General features: G+C 44.9%; 3 protein-coding genes across 7 annotated transcripts; 2 read left to right on the forward strand and 1 right to left on the reverse strand.

Annotated features, from left to right (window-relative positions):
- The first annotated feature begins 1,202 nt into the window (after positions 1 to 1,202).
- On the forward strand, positions 1,203 to 12,701 carry Treh (Trehalase). 4 transcript variants are annotated; one of them, XM_033378060.1, is made up of 7 exons: positions 4,662 to 4,784; positions 8,730 to 8,940; positions 9,536 to 9,719; positions 9,799 to 11,076; positions 11,143 to 11,287; positions 12,177 to 12,257; positions 12,333 to 12,701. In XM_033378060.1, exons 2-6 carry the CDS (start codon positions 8,795 to 8,797, stop codon positions 12,254 to 12,256), a joined length of 1,833 nt encoding a protein of 610 aa, XP_033233951.1. In that variant the 5' UTR covers positions 4,662 to 4,784; positions 8,730 to 8,794; the 3' UTR covers position 12,257; positions 12,333 to 12,701. The 4 variants fall into 4 exon arrangements, 3 of the variants coding, with proteins under 3 accessions (XP_033233952.1, XP_033233951.1, XP_004444534.3); XM_033378061.1 differs by lacking the exons at positions 4,662 to 4,784; positions 8,730 to 8,940 and adding an exon at positions 1,203 to 1,510; XR_001452399.2 differs by lacking the exon at positions 4,662 to 4,784 and having other exon boundaries at positions 8,558 to 8,940; positions 11,143 to 11,734.
- An 84-nt stretch (positions 12,702 to 12,785) lies between these two features.
- Positions 12,786 to 15,520, reverse strand: Rbpn-5 (Rab GTPase-binding effector protein rabaptin-5). The gene is made up of 6 exons (XM_001361878.5): positions 15,376 to 15,520; positions 14,742 to 15,307; positions 13,887 to 14,689; positions 13,684 to 13,819; positions 13,507 to 13,623; positions 12,786 to 13,449 (listed from the first exon to the last, which is right to left on the reverse strand). The coding sequence occupies exons 1-6, from the start codon at positions 15,428 to 15,430 to the stop codon at positions 13,123 to 13,125; spliced, it is 2,004 nt and encodes a 667-aa protein (XP_001361915.2). The 5' UTR covers positions 15,431 to 15,520; the 3' UTR covers positions 12,786 to 13,122.
- Positions 15,521 to 17,760: 2,240 nt separating this feature from the next.
- LOC6898994 (potassium channel subfamily K member 18) lies at positions 17,761 to 25,865 on the forward strand. Of its 2 annotated transcripts, XM_002138918.3 has the most exons (4): positions 17,761 to 18,544; positions 19,277 to 19,374; positions 19,435 to 19,591; positions 24,608 to 25,865. In XM_002138918.3, exons 1-4 carry the CDS (start codon positions 18,133 to 18,135, stop codon positions 25,624 to 25,626), a joined length of 1,686 nt encoding a protein of 561 aa, XP_002138954.2. In that variant the 5' UTR covers positions 17,761 to 18,132; the 3' UTR covers positions 25,627 to 25,865. The 2 variants fall into 2 exon arrangements, with proteins under 2 accessions (XP_002138954.2, XP_004444535.2); XM_004444478.3 differs by lacking the exons at positions 17,761 to 18,544; positions 19,277 to 19,374; positions 19,435 to 19,591 and adding exons at positions 22,070 to 24,217; positions 24,291 to 24,448.
- The last annotated feature ends 1,444 nt before the right edge of the window (positions 25,866 to 27,309 follow it).

Consider the following 27,309-nt stretch of genomic DNA (forward strand, 5'->3'; position numbering starts at 1 on the left):
GTTTAATGCACTGAAAACCTGGCCACATTGTTTTCAAATGTATATCTGCTCACGTGAAATATAAATAATTCTTATGAAATATTTATCTCAAAACTTAAGCAAAGATTTGTGTGTATGCTCTGCTCTTGACGAGCCCCTTAACACTTGAACACTTTTAAAAAACTATGTACATATGGATGTATGTATGTCCTATATATAAAGCGGTGTCTGGACATTCGACTATACTAAGTGTATATGCTTTTGTGGTGAATATCTGAAAGGTTGAAAAACTGGTTTCCCTTGCTCTCACTCTCTGAGACTTACCGAGATTTACCTTTTATTTCGAGTTGATTTGATAACTGATTTACTGTGAATTCGGAACCCTTTGATATGTTATATTTAACTTCTGAATAATGTGATTCGCACTTGGTAATGGAGTTGTTCCGATAACTTTTTGCTTATCTTTTGTGTCTCTCTTTTGCGCTGCGGCTGCTTGAACCATGTACATTGTACATTGATATCTTGAGAGAAAAATGTCTTGTTTTGACAACATTTCTACACTCACATCACATCATTTTTGGAACGGAACCGGTTTGTCTGGCAAAGGTACCTACTTATGGTACTCAGCAATTGGCAAGGGCACCTTGAAAGTGACATAAATATATAGTATGTTTGTGAAATGTTCCTAAACATTTTATTTAGGGGGTCGGTCTTTCTTGCTGTTTTACTGTCAACACGTCAGATTTCAGATTCTCTTGATAATTGCATAAAACACGAAGGCCGTCAGAGTGCGAGAAGTACAAACAACGAAATTTTATGCAAGAACGAAGAGTATTCATATATCGGGAGAGGAAAAGGGTACAGTGTAGGAAAAGAACCGGCGGGCGGAATATACACTCGTGACGCTCGTCACACACGATGAGAACGAACCGGACCCCTCTCTTTTCTCTTTTTCTCTCCCACTCGACAACAGCTGGTATATTTATACTATCCGACATGGGCTGGCTTTCGTTTCTTCCCTTTTCGAGAGTGATAACTGAAGCCAAGCCACGACGCTCAAGAGTTTGTTGAACAGTGTAAAACCACACAACCAACCAATGTGCTCTGCTCTCTCTTCTTCTCTCTGCCTGTGGGGCCACTTTTGGATATGTAATGCTAATGTGGTGTGGTGTGGAGAGCACGCGAGAGGTTGTATTTAGAAGCGAAACTATTTAATAAACCGTAAGTTAGCGCGATCGTCATTCGGTGGCGAAAAAAGCTCGGACAAACAACAAGTGGGCCAAAAACGCTAACGCTGAAGAGAAGCTAAAGCGGCAAAACGGAGCAATAAAGTGATCGAAGTTCAGTGGCAAAGGAAAAACAAGACAAAAACAAAACGCAAGAAAATTTTAGCCAAATTAAAATCTGTGTGTGCCACTCGCTGCGCTGCGGCTATTTGCAAAGTGCTCGCCGCAACTCCAGAAACCATCCTTATCCGCACCATGGCTGCTCAAACGGGTCCTACCACCAATCACAAAATAAACGGAAACGGGTGAGTAGATTTCTTTGGTGTGATTATGTTTTTTTTCGATACGGTTCTGCGGTTGCATAAGCTGGCAGAACTGCAGAAATGTGCATTCGATTGCCAAGGAAAGCCATCTGCTCTGCTGTCTAGAAGAGTGCTTTCACTTTCCTCCCCTGTCCTGCCCCCGGGCCAGCGGGGGAGTTGGCCAAAATGTCTCGCCAATCGGTATCGTATCCCATAGGGATACATATAGTTTATAGTTTTATTTTAAATCGCTGCTGCTGCTATTTTGCTATTCTGTGATTCGGTGCCAATGCCATAGTTTTTGTTTTTCTCGATTCTGTTTTTCGCTTTTGTTTTTGTTTTATCGCTTACTTACGCACACTGGTGGTGCCAGCCGGCCAAAATTTCCTCTGTCCTATGCGTTGTTTGTATACCCTATGAAAGGCTATTTGTTGTCATGTCATCATCAGAAGTTTTGTCGATCAATATCCAAAAGTACTGTAGCTGCCAAAAGATCTTCGATCTCCAAAGAAGGCATTTCCTTCTGATGTAAGGATGTACTAAAACTGAGTACTTCCCTTCGATGCAGCTATTGGAGAGTATTTAAACTTCGCTTTCGATTAGCTGACAACTGTTTTCATTTTGTTTTGCTTTTCGATATTTGTGTTCTCAAGTGGTCTCCAAATGGAAACGAGAGTAAATGGTATAATACTCGTACACCAAGAAGAAGAGAGTAACTCTCGTACTATTTCATTTATAGCTGAAGTTTAAAGGGTTTCGTTTCTGGTAGCAGCGGTTCTCGAGCGGGTATTAGCGTTAAGTGGACGTGTAAACAGTGTAATACTTTCGACAATTTCCATGCACTTTCGTGACAAATGTGCACTGCAATGCATTTAAAAGCAGTACAAAAATATATCAATATTTAGCCAGCAGAGTTGTTAAGCACGTGTCGGACCCGATGTCACATACGACCTTGTGTTGGTGCCACCTTTGGAATTTTAGTTGGCAAGAGGCAAAAAGTACCCGACGTACAACAGGTGTGGGAAATATGAATCACTGGAAGAAATGCATGTGCACTTTGAGTTGTAAGAACTGAACTTAAGGACTGGTGCTATCAGTGCTATCAGCACAACGCGCCCCCATCTTCTGATAGGCGAGCCCCTTCATCGATTTCTACGAATCTAAATTGCCCTGGAGAATCCGGTAATACAGGTAGCTGATTGCATGACTATCGACATTCGTACTTTGCAGTTTTCCAGTTCCGACGCTTGACGAATTCCATCCGTTTGCATTTTCAAGTTGGCAGCGACGCTTAAAATTCCGGTTCCAGTCAATTTTACAGTAGATTTGTTTTTATTCTTTCTGGTAAAGAATTAATTATTAAAAACTAATGCTTCAGCGCAGCAAATCATAGATCACAAATATGTACATATTGTATGTATTTATTTCATTACACGCCACGAATTGACACTTGACACTTACATGGTTTTTACATGCATCTTCTACATTGCTACCCGCCCAACAGTATGCAACAGATTTAACGGCTTCAGTTCTAATTTCCAGTAATCAACGTATACTTAATGTAGACGTAATTCTGTGAAACAGATCAGTGCTAGTGAGACATAACGAGCTCAGCTCGTTAAGACCAATATTTGGTGATCCAATAAGGAATGGTCCTGGCACTTATGTATGTTGCTTCTGCTGCTGGATGTATTGCATCTAAAGTACTGCTATCTATAGTATTCAAGTGATGAATAGTTTTAATAAAGTGTTTGTTAGTCACATCAAACCCTGTTTAACAGAAAACTGTCTCTATATTCGTTGATAGCTACCATTATTCCTAGATTTCTCTCAATTACTTGCTCATAAATGCATGCAGAATATATACTCATTACAGGGAATTGTTTAAACTGTAAAAGCAGCTGCCTCTAGTCACGTTTCGCATTGGATCTGACGGATTTTCCGTGTGGTCGTCGCAGCTGATCGGTGATTGGCTCTTTCCAGGCGGTGTGTCCAGTTCATATGTAATGGGGGAACAGGTTATGCCATGCCTCCTCAATTCCCCTGGCACATCGATTGCCATAGCGCACCGCACTGGAGGATCATACTTTGTTGGTCCAGCTACTGCAACAAAACGCTTATTATCAGCGCTCTCTTGTTATCATCTCTGACTCTGACAGACAGACAGACAGACACCAGGGCATCTTTTTCAGACAGATCCCCCTCCATTCCCAGTCTCAGTTGAAAAGTGATAATACTCAGAGCTCGTATGCATCACCTCATCACTATATTGCGCTCCAAAGGGCGCGGCTGTCTTAAGCTGTTCTCTGGGGCGTTGATTAAATCTAATCTGATTGCGATTAGAAGTTGGAGTATTCGGCATAGAGCCAGGTGAGTGTCAAGGCAGATCGAATGCGTTCATTGTACTCTGCTCTGCGGTTGCCACTAAAGAGACGGCTGACCTTGGCTAACCTTAGTAAAAGTATTGGTTTATGGCACTGCTGCTGTGTCGATCGAACATTGTATACTCTATACTGAAAGAATGGCACTTCACTGGGGCTATAGTAAGTTTTCACTTCTCCCGATAGAGTATTCCTAATGAGCATTCTTTGCCCTACCTTCGAACTAATTAATCTTATTTACTAAATCAAAAATACTCGTATTTATTATCAGAAATTTATTACCAACAATAGTACGTGTTCTAGTACTGGCTCTTAATTACCACGTTGACTCTTCTCATGTGTACAATTGAACCTTATCGTTGTAGCTTATTTATTACCAGAGGAGAGCTATAGGAAATTTAACTGAAGTATTTACGATCTTAAAGCTGTGTCAAGTACTGAAAGCAATTCGGTTCAGAACAGTACTACGACGTGTACCGAGTGTGGAGGAAATGGCAAAACACTTTCATAATCCACCAATCACTCATTCAGCAAACAAGCAAATTTACGCTTCACTTGAAATTATTTAACAATAACTTTTCGCCAGGAACGAACCACATTTCAATTCGGAGTAACGGCTGAAAGTTTGAGAAGATTATTTAACCAGTGGGTACAGTTAAAGATTTCGACGACTCTGTTCCGATCTGTTCTGGTCTGATCTGGTCCGGGGGATTCTGGGGAAAAATGTATGTAAATCTCATTTAAAGGCAGTCTGACAGCTGCCCTCAAACGCTCAACATCTGTTCCCGGAGGAGCTGGAGAGCTGTCTATCCGTCGAGCAGTGAATTTTGATTAGAAAGAAATACTACTACTCGTACGAGCAGTACATATATAGTCCCTGCCTGCATACACATATAGTATATAATACATGTAGTATAATAATAATCAAGTGCCGCAAAACCGAGATAATGTGAGAGTTATAAAAACTCGCACACATCGGCGCGGACTGCCAATAACAAAAGTGTGTGATATGCGCGAACAAAGTGAAAACTCATTTCAAACCAAAGAATAATATAAATAATTGTTACTTTTTTTTGAATTGAAACTTAATTTCGTAATTGAGTTAAACTCTCAGGCGGAGCAGTGGCAGCAATTATCGTATAATTTTCCATACAATTTGTTGTGTTGTGGTTGCTGCTCCTCTGTTCTTCCCCCTGCAACAGTTCGCTGACAGTTTTTCCACCTATTCGCCTCGCTGATATTACGACTGTTTTCCCCCAACACTCTGCTTAGATCTCGTTTCCAAACGGCTACTCGTGTTGTATTTTGTTTAGTACTAAATGTCAATGATCCAATGATCCCCACCTTTTCGGAGACTTAAACGATCCGAGTGTATGTTAATGAAGAGTCTTTGTAGACTCATTATGAACCGAAAAGTGTCGCGCAAATCCAGACAGACTGGAAAGAGTACGGAGTACTTGCTGCTGCTGCCTCTCCTCCTGATTGCCGAAACACGTTTATTCCCCTCCCCAACTCCTCCATCGATAGGCAGTTTTTCTTAATCGTTTATCAGTTGCCCCCGAACTTGAGTTAGTAATTTTAATTGGCAATTGTGGAAATGGAATTCCTATCAACCTGAAGAGCGTGAGGGTCTTGCCTTGGAAATTCCAATAATTCCACCACTTCACCTTTGGCAAATTATTGAATTCAAGATCTAAAAGTTACCTTGACAAACTTTCGTCAATGACGTCCGGACAATCGCAAATCGGAGATTAAGACGATAAAGGCCTATCGGCTTATCATCCACTCGGGACACTCGAGTTGAGTGGCCAGGCCACTACAATTAGTTGTTGGGCCTGTGAGTTCCCAACAGAATCAACTCTCTGCAAAACACTCTTTCAAGGCGTTTCTTGTGTAAAATTCTTGGCAAACTTTTTGGCGATTTGGCGGCACATCAATGACCTCTCGAAGGTTTCGGGAGCACCAAAAAATACTGGCAAAAACAAGTTAATTCCACCTGATGCACGGGGGCTTCTTAATTACTTTTCCAGTTTTCGTGTCTTTTGTGCGCCTAAACAAATCATATTGAATGAACGAGACTGAACTGAACTGAGGTATATTGTAGTTATTATAATGATTAGTCAAATAAAACATACAATTGTGAATGGCATGGCCCACATAATGATTAATGATTGTCCTTGAACGAGAATTGGCAGCTCGTTTCTCAATCGGAACAGGTCGCTTTTTGGGAACGGGACGTCATTTTCATTTAGCACTTGCTAGCCCGATGACGACAATCGTAAAAGATGTATAATGACAATAGTAAACATAATAAAAAACCAGATGAATGGTGGGAGTGAGGGAATCCGAATCTGAATACGAATCCGAACCCGATTCCATTCAAGAAATATCTCATTATTTTATGCACGCACTTGAGAAACCCCTCAAAAATAATAGTTTTACGATAATTATCTGTGGGAGTCGAGTCTCTTGTTGCATTTCGTATGATTTATATAGAATGCCAATCCGGAATCGTTAAACAAAATTCTTTTTTGTGCTATGCGGAATCGGAAGCTCCCTTTTCAAAAAATGGAATTTAACAATATTTGTAAACGCCTATCACGTACATAAATACATATGTATGTATGTAGAAGAGTTGGGGGTTTGTTTCCATTTGTCATCCAGCAGGTGCGGTTCGGAGCCTTAGTTATCGATTGAAAAAAGGCCATTACACCCGTTCAAATATTGATCAAGTCTGTTCGGAACTGAGAACTAATACTAGTTTGTTCTTCAACGTTTGGTAGCCCCATATCTGCTTCCGTTTTGCTTGTGATTCATTGGCTGTAACGCTACTGTGACTACAATCTGCACTCAAACTAACTGCGATTCGAATGGGTTTCACTGCTAATGGTCAGTGCCACCTGTGCCCGTGTGACGTGCAACATCATTGATTCAGATGCAATTGTTTGCTGTTCCCGCTGGTCCGCCGGTCCGCCGGTCCGCTGGTGCGCTGTCGTCACAGAAACGTAGCGAAACAATGGTTTCTGTTCGGGGATCTGTTTCTCTCTCCCATAAAGCACAATTGTGCCGTTTGCTGGCATTTTTAGTTTTCCATTTGCCTGCCTTTTGTTTTCTGTTCTCCGCAGCCCCCAGAGATGCCCATAGACTCCGCAGGGGGGGGGGCCGGGGGCCTCTTATATCATCGTAATGCGATCCATCATAATCTTAATGCTGCCTAACCCAACGAGATGTGATTTTGTTGGTGTTGAGTTCAGTCTCCGAATATGCAATAAATCACTTTAAAATGTTGTTCAATTTTCCGGTTATTGATCAGGAAAATATCGTAGAAGAACGTTTTCGTTCAGAATAGCTGTAGTTTGGGTGAATCTTCAAACCCAGATCCCAATCTGCTGCCGAGTATAGCCTTTCTCTTTGTTATATGAATCTTTAGATTTGCAACGTTTGCAACGCAGTTTAGAGATTTTGATCTTGATTTTCGTTAACGAGAGTACACATAAATCCATATGCTATACATATGTCACAAATGCAATCCTTATTCAGCAAATCAGTTCAATTAAGACTTGTTAGTGGTACAGCCACCACCACAAACCACCCACAAAGAAAGAGAGACGTCATCAGGTTCCAGCGAAACGTCGCAATTCCGTTTCATTGCTATATTTGTGTGGCCAGACACGTGTCGTGTCGGCTGCCCGATCGCCCGATCCCATACTATTTATAGAGCTGAACATACATACATATGTGCATACTAAGATATTATTAGTGAATTAGTAAATACTGGAGCAAAAGTGGAGTACAATCGGCGGGTTATTCCCTTAATTGTATCTTCATATCGGGGGCAAGGTAGCTCTGAATTATGTATATGGAAAATCTGTCAAGAAATTTCCATTTTTATAGCTCGTTCTGGATTCCTGATAAACGCTGCTGAGAACGTTGCAGCTTTATCTTTAAAAGTGGAACAATTGAAGTGACTTTAATGGGTTTTAATTAGCATTTTAACTAGGCCTAAAAGTGCCAAAAAAAACAAAGAAAAGAAAGACGTCCCTTATCTGTAAAGCCTCTACACTACAGTGGAACGTCCTAAAACTAAACCACACAAAATATATATTCCATTATATTCTATTCTATGCTCCATAATTCATCAATTGATGCGGGCAGGGCACCACTTTGTAGGAATTGTATTTATGGATATGGATATGTATTTCAAGGCTCTGCCGTTACTCTCATGAATATTCATTCAATCATTCATTCGTCAGATATCTGTCGTATGCAAAATATTTGAGTGTGCCAAAAACCCTTTTAATTGAAGGAAAAGCTAAAGATTAAACAATATCGGTGCAGCAAACGGGCGACAGCAAATGAATCTGACAGATACACAGATAGGTTAGGTCTGCATTACATGATACACTCGATTTGAATACGGTACTAGCTTTCGGTTTCTACTTCTACTTCTGCTTCGGCTTCGGCTTGGGGCCACTTTAACGATTTTATAAATAGATTGAACGCGCCCCCAAAGCGGCACGAGCGGTGGTTCCGTTCCTCCAGTTTCCCACCTTGCTCCAACGATCGTTCGTGAGTCGTTCGTGGATCGATCGCCCGTCGTCGTCGTAGATCGTTGTAGGTCGTCGTTTTTTTTATAAAATTGGAAACGGGGGAAACAGTTAGAAGTATTCTTGCGCTGACTGGCGCTGGTTGTGCTCGTGCTTCGCGTGTGGCAGGTCGAATTTAGGGATACAATATATGTATATACATATATACCATATATTATATTCCCTGAAGTGAAGTTCTCTTGAATATATCAGCCAGCGAACTGCAGCACTCTGTACTTATACAACACCACTTAGATCCTACTACAATATCCTATAATTAGAGAACCCAAGTGAAAAGAGTTGAAAAGAGTAGTGTCGATATGACCAGGTTAGTGGGCATCCAGCTGCTCCTGCTGATATGCAGTTGCCTTGGGGCTCTGTCCCAGGCGAAATCCTTCATCGACTATCGCATTGACAATGCCAATGCCATTCCCAAGGATGTGGAATCGTATAATTTTGAAAGTTGGTAAGTTTCCGGACTCTCTCTCTGTGATCTTTAATCTTTGCTTACGAGTAACGTATGCAAAGCATTACAATACATTACATTACATGATCTTTCCCATTGCTTGAGTGGTTTCCTTTCCCTTGAGACAGCCAGACGGACAGACAGACATTAAACGTGACGTCGTGTTAGCCACAGACTCGTGCTCGGGCATTAACTTTAACAGATCTGGAGAGATATACTACACGATACGATCTCGACAATGATATTTTAGACAGGTGTTCCACTGTTCACTGTTCACTTAACCAGAAAACGACAGCCACCTGGATGGACTCTAGTTGTTTTTGTGGCAGTTTAATTTGTAAATTATTTGCACTAATTAATGACGTCACTAATTAATGGTAGCCATTGCCGCTACTACACAGCTACTCAACACAATAAAGGAAGGCTATATTTAAAATATATCGTTCATTCAATTAATATGAACTTAAGCCAAATTCCTCTAATGCTATTGTTACGAAGGTCTGGGCCAAATAATATTATTTGCTAGATGAGAAACACATCTGTTCTTTATTTGTAGAGCTCGCAAATCATACAATATAAATTCCTCTTTTTCTAGTGAAATCTACTGCTATGGCGACCTTTTGAATACCATTCAAATGGCCAAGCTGTTTGAGGACTCAAAGACATTTGTGGACATGAAACTCAAGCAGACGCCGGCCAAGACCCTCGCGGACTTTGAGTTGTTGATGGAGGCCAAGAACCGGACGCCCAGCCGCGAGGATCTGCAGAAGTTTGTGGATGTAAGTTGGGAACGGATACCACTCCAATCTCGAGTGATGGCAGGCACAGGCACAGTGAAGATTGTGTTATATTTTTCAGGATTACTTTAGCCCGAAGGGCACGGAGCTGGAAATTTGGACACCGACAGACTGGAAGGCGAATCCCGCTTTTCTTGATCTGATCAGTGATCCAGACCTGAAGCAATGGGGCCAGGAGCTGAACAATATCTGGAAGGATCTGGGACGCAAGATGAACGAAGATGTGATGAAGAATCCCGAGTACTACTCGATCATCCCAGTGCCGAATCCAGTGATCATTCCGGGAGGCCGCTTCATAGAATTCTATTACTGGGACTCGTACTGGATCATCCGCGGACTGCTGCACAGCGAGATGCAAGACACGGCCCGTGGCATGATCGAGAACTTTATGTCCATTGTGCAGAGGATCGGCTTCATTCCGAATGGCGGACGAGTCTACTACTGGGGCCGCTCACAGCCCCCGCTGCTGACCGGCATGGTCAAGTCGTACGTGGACTTCACCAAGGACGATCTGTTCGCCATCAACGCCCTGGAGGTGCTTGAGCACGAGTTCGAGTACTTTGTGAACAATCACTCGGTCCAGGTCAAGGGTCACAATCTGGCCGTCTACCGCGACTCGTCGACCGGTCCGCGGCCCGAGTCCTACCGCGAGGATGTGGAGACCGCAGAGAACTTCGACACGCCCGAGGCCAAGGAGGATCACTACAGCGAGCTAAAGTCCGCCGCCGAGTCTGGCATGGACTTCAGCTCCCGTTGGTTCATCAATGAGAATGGCACCAATGTCGGTAATCTCAGCCACCTGCGGACACGCTCCATTGTACCCGTGGACCTGAATGCCATCCTATACTGGAACGCCAAGCTGATAGCCGAGTTCCACGCAAAGGCCGGCAACGTGGAGAAGATGACCGAATACGAGAAGAAGGCCCAGACACTCCTGCAGGGCATCCAGGATGTTCTGTGGAACGAGGAGGCAGGCTGCTGGTTGGACTACGACATGATCAATGAGAAGCCACGCGACTACTTCGTGCCCAGCAATCTAGCGCCTCTGTTTGTGAAGGCGTACAACATCTCCGATACGGAGAAGATCTCGGCCGCGGTGCTGAGCTATATTGAGAAGAACAAACTGGACACATTCCCGGGCGGAGTGCCCAACACGCTCTACCACACCGGCGAGCAGTGGGACTTCCCCAATGTGTGGGCGCCCATGCAGTATATCGTGGTCGAGGGACTGGCCAATCTGAACACACCCGCGGCCAAGGAGCTCTCCAAGAAGTGGGCCCTTCGCTGGGTCAAGTCGAACTTCAAGGCCTACACCGACAGCTTCCACATGTACGAGAAGGTAAGTGATTTCCATGCATAATCCGTGATACTCCAGAGATCCTAAGCATCTTCTTGTTTTCTGCAGTACAATGCTGAGGAGTTTGGCGGCCATGGCGGTGGCGGTGAATACGGCGTTCAGACAGGATTCGGCTGGTCCAATGGCGTGATCATTGAGTGGTTGAGCAAGCACGGACGCGAACTCTCGGAGGGCTATGTCGGCGGTGGAGCAGGTGAAGAGCCGCAGTAGAATGAAGATCCCCAAAATGCTATACATCACACATCAATCAAATCAAATCAATCACCAATCGTCTCCTTAAATCAAATTGATATATTTGTATAAGCATCCATCCATAAATGTTGCTCATCTCTAGGCTAAGAAAAGACTCTCTATCTACACACCTATCTATCCCGCTATCTCGCTATATCTCTGTAACTATACCTACTACATCGCGAACAAACGACAAGAGTAATCGACAAACGACACAGAAACACAGTCAAAGCACCAACCAACACAGCAGGAAGAAGGAATACGATCGCCCAAAAAGTGTCTGTTAAACCATATACTTGCCATCTACGTCCACGTCTACGCATTCGTGTTTTTTGTCAAAATTCAAATCAAATCAAAGTGAATGTACTATAGATTGTCCTCCAAGCCGCCTCAAGTTCCAGATTTCAGCGTAAGTGTCCACAATTGGGTTGCATTTCTCTTTATTGTTGTTTGATGTGTGTTTGGTGAATGTCGAGGCATGTTTGTCTAACCCCAGAGCATCCCAGTACCACTACCACTACCAGATGAGGCACCACTGCCAGGATAATCTCTCATACTATAACTGAAGAATCCACGCACATTCTATATTTGTATACCGTCTTGCAAATCTGTTCCTCTCAGTTGTCTGTCAATTTTCTGTACATACTCGCATAGTGCTCGTATTATCTAATCCCATACTCAAATCCCTGCATGCGAATGAATGGCTTTCAAGGGTAGCTGCTAATCTAAATTCACTAAAAACCAAGACAACAAAATTCGGACTCTAGCAGTATCCCCTGTGCCTACAAATCTAACACTCGCTATATATACCACGACTAATCGAAGGATTGTATTTCCCTCTTTCACTTTAGCCACCTCGCGCCTATTCAGTGTTGTGGGCGTGGCAGCTGTAACCATAGTGGCTGTGATAGCAGGTCGTGTTCTATGGTGAGGTGGGTATTGAAACGTGAACGTACTTTTTATCTACTGACAGGCTAATTGCAATCGAATTTCCATTCTACTTTCAGAGACATATTACTATGTGCCAAAAACAAACTCGTAATTGCTTCCCCAACGAAAATGTGATTCCTCCGTACCCGTACTGTGTGTGTGTGTGTCCGTAATTGTGGTTTGTCGTCTGTGCCGTCGTCGGAATGCGCGGAGATTGCAGTATTAGATTTTGTCACTATTTGTTAGTAGAAGTGAGAGTTGTTTGTACATACGGAATTTATATGGGCATGCCCTAAATTGTTATTAATTATAAATATTTAGTGAATATTCATAACCAAAACCAATCCTAGCTCCTTGAAACTAAATGAAGACACAAAATACAAAAAATGTTAACAAATTGGCAATTTTTCCTTGGATTCTTTGAATAAACAAGAACACAACACAAATAACTATTCGTATATCTGTTGCATGGCACCATTCTAATCGCATTTACTATAATCTATATCTAAATCTATTGCAGGAAAGGTTGGTTTAAGTAATCGAGGAGCAAACGTATTTTGATTTTATTTTGTATATTTGCTTTGAGTTAAATTCAATTCAATAATGAAAAGCTAATGTGGAGCACAAAGGATTACATCTATCTGGCATCGACGAACAAACAGAAAGCGGATATGACTTGGAAAGGTTGCACCTAGAATCGTAATCGTAATCGTAATGGTAACATAATATCGGAGCACAAACAAAGAGCAATAAGGTCCAGAAGTATATACCAACTAAATAGTAATCGAAAAAACTAAATTAGTTCACACATAATCGTAAATAATACACAATAAATATAGGCTTTGAACCCAGCCTTCCCCTGCTCGCCTAGTTGGACTGCTGCTGCTGGCCCTGACTGTGGTTCTGATTCTGGTTGTGATGCTGCTGCGGCGGCTGTCCCTGACTAAAGTAGGGAGCGGTGTTTGGCGTGAGCAATGTGTGACAGATATCACAGACTCGGGCTACCCGTTTGCGTGGTCCCGATGGCACCGTTTTCGTTAGACATTTATCGCAGTATATGTGGCCGCAATGCCGGCAGTGGATCTTTCGCACCATCACCGTAAAGCCTGCGTGGCACGTGGGGCAGTTGTTCACATCTTCGTCGTCCTGCCAGCGCACCTCCGTATCGGCATGCCGCAGCTCCTCCAACGATATCTATTGAAAATTATATTTTTTAAGTCAATAAACGTATGTTTTTATATGGAAACTCACTTGAAGGGTTTGAGATAATTTCACAAAATCTTTTTGCACCGTCTCCATGGTAGACAGCTCCTCCTGCAGAGTCTTTATCTTTGTTTTGTAGTCCGCATTGGTTTTGTTTTGTTTTTCCTGTAGATGAGGAGAAATGGGATTGAGGTATTTGTGTGGATATGAAAGCTCTTTACTTACATTGGCTTCCTGCAGCTCAATGATCTCCACCCGACTCTCGGACAATTGCTTGTTAAGCTCAGCCTCTTTGCGCTCCAATTGTGTTTTGGTCGTCTCGTATGATTGCACCGTCAGCAAGTGTTCTGTCAGACGATCCCTGCGAATGTGATTTCGTATATGTATGAACCATTTGCAGCGCACTTGAGTGTGCCGAAAAAACTTACTGCAGGGACTTGATATCTAATTGCGTTTGCCGCTTGTAGGTCCGTCGCTCGTTGTTGCTCTCCTCCAGCTGGGCGCGTAGGATTTGAGTCTCGTCTAAAGTGCTGACACATCTCTGCTTCTCATATTCGCTGCTGACGCGGGCCTGAATCAGCTCGCTCTGCTGGCGCAGCATGAGCTCCTGAAGTTCGACGACCGTGTTGGGCAGATTTATGTACTGGTTCTCGATCTCTTCGGAAGTGGCCAGGTAGCGACCGGATAGAAAGTCGTTGTCGGCCTGCAGGGTCTCCAGTTGCTTGTTGACACGCTCCCGATCGTCGGTGATGCGCTGCAGCTGCCTCATCACCGCATCCTTGGTGTCGAGAAACTTTTGTTGCATGTCCAGCAGCTGCTGCTCGTTGGCCGTGGATTTCTCGCGCAGGTTTTGTACTTCACTCTTGTGTGCCTCGCGTTTCTCCTGCCACTGATCCTCCAGATCTTTGCGAAGCGCTGCTTCTCTACCCAACGTCTCACGGGCCTCCACAAGCTGTTTCTGTAGCAGATCCACCTGCTTTTGCTGCTTTTTAATATTTGCAGTTAGGTCCTCAGCTGTCTTCTGTGCCACACTACAGGCCTCGCAGCTTGACTCTGCCACATCCATGGATGTCGACTTGTGTATGGCAGACATATCGGTGACAACGGCCTGCTTAGCGATTGACTTGGACTGCAGTTGGCCATCTTGCTCCCGCAACTTCTCTTTCAAGGCCTTCATCTCCTCCTGCAGCTGTTCGACTATGGAATGCAGCATTTCCGCATCTTCTGATGCCTGCAAAAGAGACATGGATCAGAGATATTGGCTGCTGTTTGGGCGGACTTACATATTGTTTCCCGTTTCCTTTGTTGCTCGACCCTCGAAGACTGTCGTCCTCTTGCTGAAAGCTGCTGTTTAGCGAATCGCTTCCCAGTTTTCTCACAGACCCCAGCGTCCTCTTAACCTGATTCAGCATTTGCGGGGCCAAGCCACCAGATGACTCAACCTGGGGCTGTTGGACCTGCACTTGTATCTGCTGGAGCTGCTGCTGTTGTTGCTGTTGGTATTTATTAAGCTCCAGTTTAATGCGCTCCAGCTCACTTTTATAGTTTGACGACTCTTCGATTGTGTCCTGCACCAGCTGCTGCAGCGACGATATCTCCTCCTGAGCCTTGATGTCCTTCAGCTGCATCTCGTTCTCGGACTTTAGATCCGCCACCATCAGGTGTGTCTTGAGCTCGTCCAACTCATCTTGCAGCTTCTTGCGCTCGGCCATGCTCTGGGCATGTTCGGCCTCCTTCTGCATGTACAGCTCCCGCATCTTAGCCCGCTGCGTATTAAACTCATTCTGCATCTTACGGATCTCAGTCTGTTCAATTGATGTATGCTGGTTTGTGGCGTCATCATCGTCAGCTGAAACACAAGATTCATTGATTATCATGGTTATTTCGGGGCCGACCGTAATTTGTCGGCTGCCTCACCATTTGCCGCCACAGTGGAGACCCTAGAGTCTGTCGGGGATTCATTTTCCTCCATTTTTGTTCAGTTAAATTGTATTTATTGAGTTTATTTTATCATTTCAGGCGGTCGGTCAAAATATACTAAAAAATACTAGAAAATACTATGAAAAGTATACAAATTGCGAGGTGTGTGAGCTAGACGTGGTGGTAAGAAAATCAGATACGGTCTGGCCCTCAGAACTATACCAACATATACCGTCTCATTTTCAAAATATACCGTAAATATGCTGACGAATTAAAGTTCTATAATACATATTCCTTATTTTTGATCTTCCGTTGAAGATTACTAGCTAGAATATTACCCTCAGCCCTGCCCACATAATTTTATCCGATGAATGAATCAATTTTCTATTTTATTGGCTAATTTTAAATACTTTCTTTAATTTCCTCTTGTCTAAACAAAAGTTTCAAACCTAATAAAACGCAAGAGAAAAATTGTTCCAATTGCTCAATTTAGATATTCTCTTGAATAATGCTGACTAACTAAAACTTTAGCTCTGCCCACATAATTCTTGACCATTGATGAATAAAGTTTCTACAAGATTGGGTACTTTAGTACTCCTAAGAAACGTAAGGGAGTAGGGACATTGTTGAGCTGAAAAAGGACATTGTGGATTAGGTCCCACCAAACTTGAGCGCCCAAAAGCAAATTGTTTGAAAGTGAATGAATGGAATAAACAACCTATCAACAGTTTTGATTGCCTGGTATCCATAGTTCTGTTAAAGTGTAATACCTTAGTTTCTGAAGGTCAATATTCTGTAAGAAATTAGTGCATCCATGGTATGATAAATTCTTAGGGATGAAATCTTATAGCAATCTATCTTATTGGTTCTTTTTCAGAGGAAGGTGCCGCCCATATTCATGTACAATGGGTACAGTATTATGTGTAATATTTTTTGCAGCCAAGTGATGAAAGACGAAAAAATCCAGCAGATATTCAATGAGCACTTCTTTATGGCTGGGACGTAACACAGCAGCACCATGCAGATGATTTGCATGCTCGCTTGTCCTCTATGATCAATCGTGAGGCTGCCGCAGAATGTTGTAAGATAGAGCTGGACGAGTTCCCGGCCTTCCTGATCGTTGCTGAGAGTAGTGACATTGGTTTTTACCATGCCCCACAAATGATCCATGCCAATATAGGGTCGGAGGAGTTGCAGCACCAGCTTATGAAGTGTATTACCTCCATCAAGGGGTCCATGAGCTAGTGTCTTTGTGTCCTAGAGCTGAAATAGTCTTGAATTACCTTTCACTTAGGACCGAGAATAGGTCTTCAATGTGACACAGTCTTGCATCGATGCCATCCAACTGACTTGTCATGAACTACTGAAAAAGCTGAGTGCCTCCACGTTGGTCCCGGTCATTGACTGAGCAATCGATACTACTACCACTACCGTTTCCAGATACCTATGTAGATATATCCAACACCACGAGGCTTATTTCGCAAGCACAGGGAACAGCTGCTCTTGATAAACTGCCCAATTATTCATTTGCAAAGAAACAACAGAAATGTGCTGAATAAAAGCAAACAAATTGCCAGAAGAGAGAAAAAAATTAAAATATTATTTGTCTTGGCATTTCAAATGTTTTCTATGATGATTGATCCCAATAAAAATACCGAATTACTGGCTTTTTATACATTTGCTTGGCCTGCAAATTAGATCACTTTCTCATTCGCTTAGTTTTTAATTTTTAATCTTACCACTTCTCGAGTGTTTCTATTTCTTAGAAAACTGTTGGCCAAATGACAGCGGCCAAATTTAAGTATTACAAAGAATTCTCCGAAAACGCAAACGAACATGTGAGTAACCCTTCCATGGGTCCATTCGTCTACGGAACACAGTTGGTGGCTTAAATTTATGCAAATTTTTTGGGAAACAAAACAAAAAACCAAAAGCGCGAGAAAAAGTCTCGAAGATGATAAATTATGGGGGGAAAAATGTTAAATTCATTAGTGTCAGGCCAAGCAAATGCGAATGAGAAAACATTTGTATAAATAACACTAGTATATGGATCTTATTTTACTCTTATGTAGGTACATGTGTACGTCTGTATCCGACTAAGTGGCGCTTGAACTACGCATCTAACAATGGCAAGCACGTTACTTACTTGCAGCAGCTTCCAGCCCGATGGCGGCTCAGTCGGATCTCCAGCCCCAATTATAATACAATCAGCGCGGGACAAAAAATCGGCTGCCCCCAGCCCCCATGTGGAGATCAGTGAGCAGCTAAGACGGCGATTTCCCTGGCCAGAAGACTCTCCTCTCCGAGTGAGCTCACGACTGGCCCGATGTCGTCATTGTCGGACACACATATCCCCAGAGCAGGCAGCAGGCAGCCGGCAGCAGCCAGCAGGCAGTAGCCAGCCCCAAACACGACACTAATGTTGGCCGAATGCTCGCTTCAGTCCCCATTGAATTCAAGAACCAGTCGGACGGAAGCGGTAGCCGCCTTCAAAATAAAAAGAGAATAAATAAATGCGCGGCGCCCAAGAATCGCGACGGCAATTCTACTTATAATCTTAAAAATAATACAAAATATATAAATACATATAGATGGAATAATTCTATCAGCAAGAGTGACCGAAACTGTGAAATGATGTGAAGAAAGTGTCGAATGTTTTGAGAGTGCAAAACCAAACCCAAACCAACGGATTCATAAATCATAAATCATATAAATAGTATAACCATAGGAAGAGTTTGAACCCATCTGTGGAAAATGTCTCAGACACAGAGCCCCACACCCAGCACCCCGCCAGCGTCGCGAAGGGCTCACAGACCACCGCGGATAAATATCCACAATCTGAACAGCGGGTCAGCAATGGGCATGTCCGTGGGATCTATGCCGCCCACCGCCCAGCCGCCGTACACCTCGCAGTCAAACTACACGGGCAACGGTCCGTACTGGCCGCCAGTGGCGAATCCGTTTGGCTCCGGCAACTTCATGACCAAGGGATACGAAGGATTTCTCGATCTCACCAAGTCCGGCATGAGTTTCGGCGAGAAGTTCACCTACGGCCTCTACAACAAGTTCAGCAGGTGGTCCAGGAGCTGGTTCACCCACATGTTCCTCATATTTGTCCTCGCACTCTACAGCGTGGGCGGTGCCCTGATCTTCCAAGCAGTCGAAGGTGAGAATATCATCATCATAATCATCATCATAATCATCAGCATCATCATCATCGCGTTGATCCCATTAGGAATCCCCCTGCAGTTATCCGATCGCGATCCCGATCCGGTCCGGAAGTAAGAGTGCACTAAACGTCTTTGTTTGCTTATCAAGCTCTTGGCAATTGAATTGTTTGGAGAACAGCAAACAGTTGCCAGACCAGCACACATGTTGAATGATTCCGCTGTACTGTAATCATAAAACAAGCCCCCATCAAATTGGCCTGCTCAACGCCTCGAAATTGTATCTGTACGAGTATCTGTACCTGCGCTCGACGTTGAAGCAGGTGAGGGAACAATCAATTAGATTGCATACAACCGAGTGAATCACACAGGAGAGAGGGGAGATGTATCGTATCGTATAAACAAGTCAGACATCCAATTGAAGATGATTAACAGGCGGATGGAGAAGTCCCAAATAGGAGCCCCCCACCTTCGACCAGTGACCGAATGGGGAACATGCTATGCTCCGCATTCTGTTTTCTGGAATGCCTTTGACTCCCAGTCAGGCGGGACTCCCATCTCGAGTGGAAAATCCTTCTGATTTACTGCTGAAAGTGCTGTTTTGGCAGTGCTGCCAATTTGCAATCGACCACAGCGATTGCGACGGCAAAGTTCATTCATTCGGCCTTCCCGCAGGGGTCAAGGCCGCCTTAAACTTGTGTCTAAAGCTCTGTCAAATCTGTTTATTGCAGTGCGACAGGGAACTCTCGAGAAACTGGAATTGCAGGGACTGCAGAAGCAGTTCTTCGAGGAAATGCGTGACATGACAAGGAATACGCAGCTGAGCACGGTAAGAGATGCTTCATATCCCCCTCAACAAGATAGATAGAGTTAACTTGGCTATTTTCAGCTGTCCAAGACTGACTTTGACAGCCAAGTGCTGCGCATCATGAACAACCATCCGTCCGTTGTCGAGTCGCTCCTGCGGAACGGAATGGCGGAGAAAACGGATCCCTGGTCCTTCTGGAACGCGATGGTCTACAGCTGCACCATCTACACGACCATAGGTGAGTGGTAGGGGTAGGGGTAGGGGGGTGTGGGGCACTTGCGGCTACAAGGGCATTGTAGGTGCACAAACGCCCACGCAAAGAATCTATTTATTTATGTGCGGGTATATGTATTCCTCTTCATTAAGCGCTCGAAATCTGTGACACAAAAGATGGAAATAGTTTCGAATGTTTTTTTTGGCGATGTGAGATAACAAATTTGTGTCTCTTCTGGCGCAGACAGTTATGAGATCTCTCTAGAGAGGCTCTCGTGGCGGCGGTGGTGCGGAATTCTTTGGAAAATTGTCATCGTTCTTAATTGGGACTTATAAATAGCCCGCACCTTGTACAAGAATTTCCCCGAATCGCCGTCTCCTTACACACTCTTAATTACATTTTATTTTAATTTCACTTTTACTCATAAATATACCGAGAAAATTCAAGTATTTTGTCCGCGCAGATATTCCGAATAAATATTCCGCCAAGGGGGGCGGGGGGCATTACGCTTAATATGTATTCATGTGGCGGTTAGTTAATGATTTAATGGCACCTTTTATTCGATCGACATGCTTCGTGGCTCGACTTTATTGTCCTCCTGTTTTCCGGCTTGTTTCTTTCTCGTTCGGCGAAATATTTATTTGTGGTGAATAAATCTGCCAGTTTGTGTTCCGCTCTTGACAAGTTTCCAACAAAAGAAGAGACAAATAATAAATCTGCAAGTGTGGAAAACACTTTCCACCCACATTGCCGCAAAAGCAATTAACACAAATTCACAGTCATTTTCGCCCCTCAACGATGACAGGGGATGGAGTGAACTGAAATTGCGAATATTATGAGTGTTCCGAGTGCAATCAAGTTGTCAAAATTGGCACAAAATGTAAACAAATCTTGTCTGTGGAAAGTCCTCTTCATCGTCGTAAAGTCGTATAGATTTTTATCATACGCCCCGTGGCACACGTGAGAACCGCTGCTCGAAATATTTGTGTATTTTTAGGCACACGAATGTCATAGGTACATAGGAGTATTACCCAACCCGGTACCTCTGAGTCAGCATGAAATATATGTGTCTCATGCTGAAAGATGTTTCGTGAATGGGAAATGTCTGAAAACTACACTCAGATCGATCTTCAGGGGATGTAAACACCCCCTTCTCTGAAGTAATCAATAAGCAGGCAGACACACTTCATAATTTCGAATAAAAATCAATATATACATATACATATGTATGTCTGGGAATCGTAAAGCTGTTGCTGCTCCGATTAAAATAGCGATTTGTGGGACTTTGCCACTCGGGCCCGGCAAATGCCAAACAGAATCTCGATTATGGTGCATGCTCAACTGGGAAAACAAATGAAGAAGGCAGAAATGTTGAATGAAATTGCGAATAATAAACAAACACTGATGCCCAGCGAAATTCCATAAAAGCGAATACGATCCGTCATCAACCAGTTGGGCGTTGCGAGAGGGGCGTTCTCTGGAAAGTATCTGATGAAAATCAGAATCAGCAGAAAATTCATTTTATTTCGATACCTTCGAGTGGCGAAATGTGCCACTATATGGCTACAGTGACGTCACAAGTGGTACTGATCGAACATGAATTCGCATTTCATGGAAAATATTACTCAATATTTGTAGCACTTTCGTTTTGATCCCCACGAAAAATCAGCAAACTATAGTTTACGAAAGAAAAACGGAAGGAAACCCCCATGCAAAACAAAAGTTTGGCATTCTAAACAAATCGCTGAGAATTCAGAAGAAATCGAATGAGTTGAACGCATAGATAAATCGGATACATTATGTCCCCCCGGGGAGTGTACACCCGGAGAGTGGGGCACGGCCTTCCGCCATTACTGGATCCCTTCATTCTCTTTTATTAAGGAAATTTATTGCTTTGATTTAGTGAAATATGTTATGTAAACTGCTTGAATGTATTAAAAGTTGTTCATGAACGAAGAAATTAAATTGTTATTGGTAACGTCTCTAATTTGAATTCGTTGCACGTCACTTTTTTCCATGCGCTCTCTGTGGGACGAAATAACTTAAGTGGCGCCACTTGAAAATGTATTGTTGATGTGCGCGCAACAGGTTTTATATCAACCAGAAGAGTGTATAGCAGGCAACCACCTTTATTGTTGCCATAGCAGACTGGTATATTACTTTCATGACAGCCAGGCCAAATAGTTTCATAGCAACCAACTTTAATGGTTTTATAGCTGCCTGCTTTGACAGTCTAATATCATGAGATTGTGGTATTTGGTTCTGTTTTTTTTTGTTAAAGGAGTTATATTTGAATATATAGAGTAATTTCAAAAGTATTCCTTATTACGAAATATTTCCACAAAATTCGGACGCTGAGCGAATAAGAGGACAAAATTTTACTTTTATATTCAGAGAGAGAATATTTAGAGAGACAGGAATTCATATATTCACAATTCACATAAAGCCAAACAGCTGTTGTGGCAACCAACCAAAAATATAGACAATATATATAAACAATTTGAAGATTTTGAGTCTTCCACATGCTCTCAGCAGTGCGATACCAGACGTGGTCGAGTCTCTGCGGCCAGTGTACGAGAAAAGTGACGATTCTAGAACATCTATCATCCGTATAGATACATTCTTATATGTATATGTACCTAGAAAAGATATCGAGCAATTCCAAATTAATTTACAGTTGCAGCAATTTCCGTTACGCGGATCAAGTGTACACAAACGATCCGTTGAGGCACTATAAAAAGAAATTGCACCCCGAAAGTGATATAATTACATCGAGAAATTCGTTTTGCTTTGGATGGGGAAAATGAAAATATGAACCAGTTATAAATAGACGACATGAGCCAGAGCTAACCCAAAGATAGAACGAGAAAGTAGCACACTGGACATGGATATGGACTCGGCGCAGGCAGCCGCAGCATCTGTCGAGGCCAGGCAGCACCAGCGCCACCGTCGCCGCTTGGGACGCAGCCAGCGCGAGCAGACACCCATTACACAGCACCAGCGGATGGGGGAGGGAGAGCGGGAGGATGATGGTCCTGGTCCTGATCCTGATCCCTCACCGCAGATGGTGCGCATGCAGATACGTCCGCCGGGCACTCTGTCCGCACACGAGAGCAAGATCCTGCGTCGGAGGGACAAGACATTTGCCAGTGCCGCGAGCAGAAGCCAATCGCAGCCCCGCGAGGCAGAAAAGCTGAGCAGTCCGGACGCCGTGCAGCTTATCAAGCATCGCAGCCTGTCCTCGCCCCGCCACAAGGAGGAGTCCAGCGAGAGCGAGCTGACCACGGGCAGCTCCTACACCCCCATAGCAATCCCGCAGCCGAGCCCCGTCAGTGGTGGCCACAACGACACGCTCAGCCGACTGGAGCAGAACTTGCAACGGTTCGAGGACGAGCGCAGGCGCTTCGAGGCCGAGAAAAGGCTCTTCGAGCGAGAGAAGCGAGAGCACAAGCAGCGCCATCGCCAGCAGCTGGACAACGAGGAGCGGAAGAGACTGCTCCAAAACTACCGCAAGCTCAGCGATCGCATCCAGCTGCCACAGGACGAGGAAGAGCGTCGCCGGCTCATCCACAGTCTGCGCCTGCAGCGGCACGAGACGCCAAAGGTACGCAGTCGGAACCGTAGCAGCGGCTATGAGGAATCCTCCACGCAGTTCAGCTCTTCCGAAGCGGACGCGGTAGAGGAGATACCCACGCGAAGGCCCATAAAGCCGCCACAGAGCTATGTGGCTGCGCCCATTCGAGGAGCTCCACCTCCGCCACCGTCAGCCCTCCCAAAACCGGAGGATCGTCGTACCGTCAGTCGAAACAACTCCCTGTCGCCGGTGCGACCTCAACGGCGCTCCAAGACCCCCGAGCAGCGGGCGGAGATCAGTCGCAAGCACGAATATGTCGAAGTGGGGGAATCCCAGACAGACTCCTACAGGGCGCGACCCTCGGAGGCGGAACAACAGTCGGAGCTGATGCAGAAGTACATGGAGGCGGCGGAGAGAGCGGCCAAGGCGGAGGCAGCCTTGGCCCAGACTCTGGCGGGGGAGGGAGTGCGAAGGAGTGCCAGCCTGCGTCTGGCCGAGCTCGAGCCGGGACGCAAGGTGGAGGGCAAACGCAGCTCCAGCCTTGAGAGGCCACTGAGATCCAAGCGATCCGCCAGCCTGGAAAGGGGCAAGGAAGCGGAACAAATCGATGTCCCAACCAAATCGGATGAGCCCCCAGCAGAACCTGAACCAGAATTGTCCACAACCGAAGACACCATTTCGAAAGTGGAACCCAAGGCGACGTTCCTGCAACGCCTGCGGAATCTGTTCAAGCGAAAGCAGAAGGTGGACAAAGTGGAAAGCAGTATCGTGAAAGATTCGGGTACAGAAGCGCTGCCCGACAATATCATTTCCCGTCCATTTGTGACCCACTTCTGGCTGGAGGCACGGCACGAGTGGCGATGCCTCAAGATGGACTACCCGCGGCGCATGGAGGAGCTGCGATGCCTGCGAAACACCTGCATCTCGCACTGCATTTGCCTGGCCCTCCTGCTGGGCTTCGGTGGCCTTATGTTCCGCTACACGGAGGGGGCCTCCGAGAACATCTACAAGTGCGAGGTGCGCAAGGTCAAGCGCGATTTCATCGACAACCTGTGGACCGTCAGCCACAACATGAGGTACTGAAACCACGGATCCTACCCTATTCCTCCAGTGGTCCAGTGGTGAACCCTTTTGCTTTATCTTTGCCAGAGAGGATGACTGGAAGTCTATGGCCCGTCAGAAGCTGAGAAAATTCGAGGATGAGCTGAATACCCTGGCCGAGATGGGACTGCGTCGGTATCCGGGCCAGAAGTCCTGGAACTTTGTCAATTGCTTTATCTTCTGTTGGACCGTAATCACGACCATAGGTAACGGGGGTCCTCGGATGCGGGGGAATATCGCGATCCCTTCCTTGCAATCCTTTAATACCACATCTCCATAGAGAATTCTAGTATCTACATATAGTAGTCTACCCAGATATGCATCTGAGATTATACAACTAATGTTCTTCTTTCGCTCTTCCGCAGGTTACGGCCACATAACACCCAAGACAAAGCTGGGACGGTCCCTGACTATCATCTATGCGATCATCGGCATTCCCATGTTCCTGATCGTGTTGGCCGATCTGGGCAAGCTCTTCACGCGCTGCGTCAAGTTCCTGTGGGCCTATGTGCGCCGGGTGTACTACACTCGCTCCTGCCGCCGCATCCGGAAACAACAGCAGATCCGTGACGCGATGACCGGCTTCAATACGGTCTACGACATGGCCATGCGGCGGCCTAGCATGTTCTTCGGCAAGTCGGCGGAGGAAGAGGCCGAGTCACAGGCGGATGCCGAGGCGGGCAGGTCTTTGGGCACATCGCACCCGGAGACACCCACATCGCCGTACCCGGAGACCTATGAAGTGGACGATGAGTTCAATCTGCCCGTTTCGGTGGCCTCCCTGCTGCTCATCTCCTACATCCTGCTGGGCACTGCCGGCTACGTGATGCTGGAGTCCGACTGGGAATTGCTGGACTCTTTCTACTACGTCTTCATCTCAATGTCCACCATCGGCTTTGGCGACCTGGTGCCCAGCAATCCCTTCTATGTGATGGTCAGCATGATATACCTGATCTTCGGCTTGGCCCTCACCTCCATGTTCATCAACGTGGTGCAGATCAAGCTCAGCGATCACTTCAAACGGGCCAGCGCCAAGGTGGGGGCCACCATCGGCATGGGCATGGCCAGCGAGTTCGGTGACGAGGGCGGCAGTCAGCTGAAGACCCCCTCGGAGCTGGCATCGGTGCACGGCTCGCGACTGGACCGCATCGAGGAGGATGGCCAAGAGCAGTCGTTGACCCACCCAGCTCTGAATGGCTCTGGGGCCAGTCCTCCTCCCCTGACGTCCATCCTGCGGGTACCGCGCCCACTGTCGCCAATGGATTCGAATGGAAGCCAGGCTGCGGATGTGCCTCCGCCTCTGATGCCCAAACGTCAGGTGTCTGTGGAACCCCAGCCGCCAGCGGAGGGAGAAAAGAAGAAGAAGAAGCACAGGTTCTTCTAGAACTATTTCTAAAAGTTCTGAGATCGTGAGAGTCGCCGGAACCGTGATCCCACGTTTTCTAATACTAGAAAACCTCATAAATGACAAGGAAAATTTGAATCGAAATAACACGTATGCTGTTCTGTGAGAGCAGTTATACATCACATTACATACACATTTTAATGAATTTGTTATTTAATTGTACTTCCCATCATTCTAGGCTAAGCTTAAAGTTAAAGATTAAAGATTATAGACAAATATTTCATATTTGCAATATTCGCATCAGCAAAAGTTGAGCCCCCTCCTAAATCCATTCGATTTTGGTTTTGGGGTTGCAAAAACATTCCCACTTTCGTTTGGTTCATTTTTATACCCGATACTCAAAATGAGTATTGGGGTATATTAGATTTGTGCTAAAAGTGGATGTGTGTAACGTCCAGAAGGAATCGTTTCCGACCCCATAAAGTATATATATTCTTGATCAGCATCAATAGCCGAGTCGATTGAGCCATGTCTGTCTGTCCGTCTGTCCGTCTGTCCGTCCGTCCGTCTGTCCGTCTGTCCGTCTGTCCGTCCCCTTCAGCGCCTAATGCTCAAAGACTATAAGAGCTAGAGCAACGATGTTTTGGATCCAGACTTCTGTGATATGTCACTGCTCCAAAAATATTTCAAAACTTTGCCCCGCCCACTTCCGCCCCCACAAAGGGCGAAAATCTGTGGCATCCACAATTTTCAAGATACGATAAAACCAAAAACGCAGAATCGTAGAGAATGACCATATCTTTTAGACTGCAGAATCTGAATTGGATCGTATCATTATTATAGCCAGCATCAAGAAAACAATTTCATTTTTTCTCGCCCTGTCTCTCTCTAACACACACGTAGCATAGGCGGCTTTCCTTAGAGTAAAACATTAGCGCCTAGATCTCAGAGACTATAAAAGCTAGAGCAACCAAATTTGGTATCCACACTCCTAATATATCGGACCGAGACGAGTTTGTTTCAAAATTTTGCCACACCCCCTTCCGCCCCCGCAAAGGATGCAAGTCTGGGGATATTCACAAATCTCAGAGACTATTAAAGCTAGAGTAACCAAATTTGGAATCCGCTCTCCTCTTAGATCTCACTATAAAACGTATATCTCAAAATTTCGCCCCACCCCCTTCCGCCCCCACAAAGGACGAAAATCTGTTGCATCCACAATATTGCAGATTTGAGAAAACTAAAAACGCAGAATCATAGATAATGACCATATCTATCAGATCGCTGAATCTGGATCAGATCAGATAATTTTTGTAGCCAAAAGGAACAAATCAATTTGCATTGGCTACGCAGCGCCCGACGTCACGCTCAGACTGATTTCTGTCTCTCTCGCACGCACTCTTTGTCGTGTCGTTTAATATTAGCGGCGTCTGCCGGAGGAGAGCCATACTGACTTAGTATCGGGTATAACCGTAGAGTTGCGGTGTCCGCAGCAACTCACAACGTTCCCCCTCGTTGTATACTGCTTGCGCGGTGGAAAACCTATCGTGTAAAAGCAGCTTAAATGCCAACTGCGATTAGAAGTCGTCGCAACTATTGGAGAGATGGCTGATCTTGCCTTCTCCCTCCTCCTGCATGTCGACTTACATGTGTTTGTGTGTCTGATAATCCAAATGCAATGTCTGCGAGCAGACAGAGACAGCATAAATCCAAGTGCAAGAA

This window comes from Drosophila pseudoobscura, chromosome 3, assembly GCF_009870125.1.
Source record: "Drosophila pseudoobscura strain MV-25-SWS-2005 chromosome 3, UCI_Dpse_MV25, whole genome shotgun sequence".
NCBI lineage: Eukaryota > Metazoa > Arthropoda > Insecta > Diptera > Drosophilidae > Drosophila > Drosophila pseudoobscura.

Bases quoted from the DNA above. Each gene is read 5' to 3' on its own strand.
- Rbpn-5 (XM_001361878.5), bottom strand. From the start codon at position 15,430: ATGGAGGAAAATGAATCCCCGACAGACTCTAGGGTCTCCACTGTGGCG. The intron at 13,820-13,886 runs GTAAGTTTTTTC...TCACATTCGCAG, and splicing joins TTAGATATCAAGTCCCTGCA to GGATCGTCTGACAGAACACT. The intron at 13,624-13,683 runs GTAAGTAAAGAG...CCTCATCTACAG, and splicing joins TTGAGCTGCAGGAAGCCAAT to GAAAAACAAAACAAAACCAA.
- LOC6898994 (XM_004444478.3), top strand. From the start codon at position 22,452: ATGGATATGGACTCGGCGCAGGCAGCCGCAGCATCTGTCGAGGCCAGG. The intron at 24,218-24,290 runs GTACTGAAACCA...TATCTTTGCCAG, and splicing joins ACCGTCAGCCACAACATGAG to AGAGGATGACTGGAAGTCTA. The intron at 24,449-24,607 runs GTAACGGGGGTC...GCTCTTCCGCAG, and splicing joins GACCGTAATCACGACCATAG to GTTACGGCCACATAACACCC.
- Treh (XM_033378060.1), top strand. From the start codon at position 8,795: ATGACCAGGTTAGTGGGCATCCAGCTGCTCCTGCTGATATGCAGTTGC. The intron at 11,077-11,142 runs GTAAGTGATTTC...TGTTTTCTGCAG, and splicing joins GCTTCCACATGTACGAGAAG to TACAATGCTGAGGAGTTTGG. The intron at 11,288-12,176 runs GTGAAGAGCCGC...CTTTCACTTTAG, and splicing joins CTATGTCGGCGGTGGAGCAG to CCACCTCGCGCCTATTCAGT.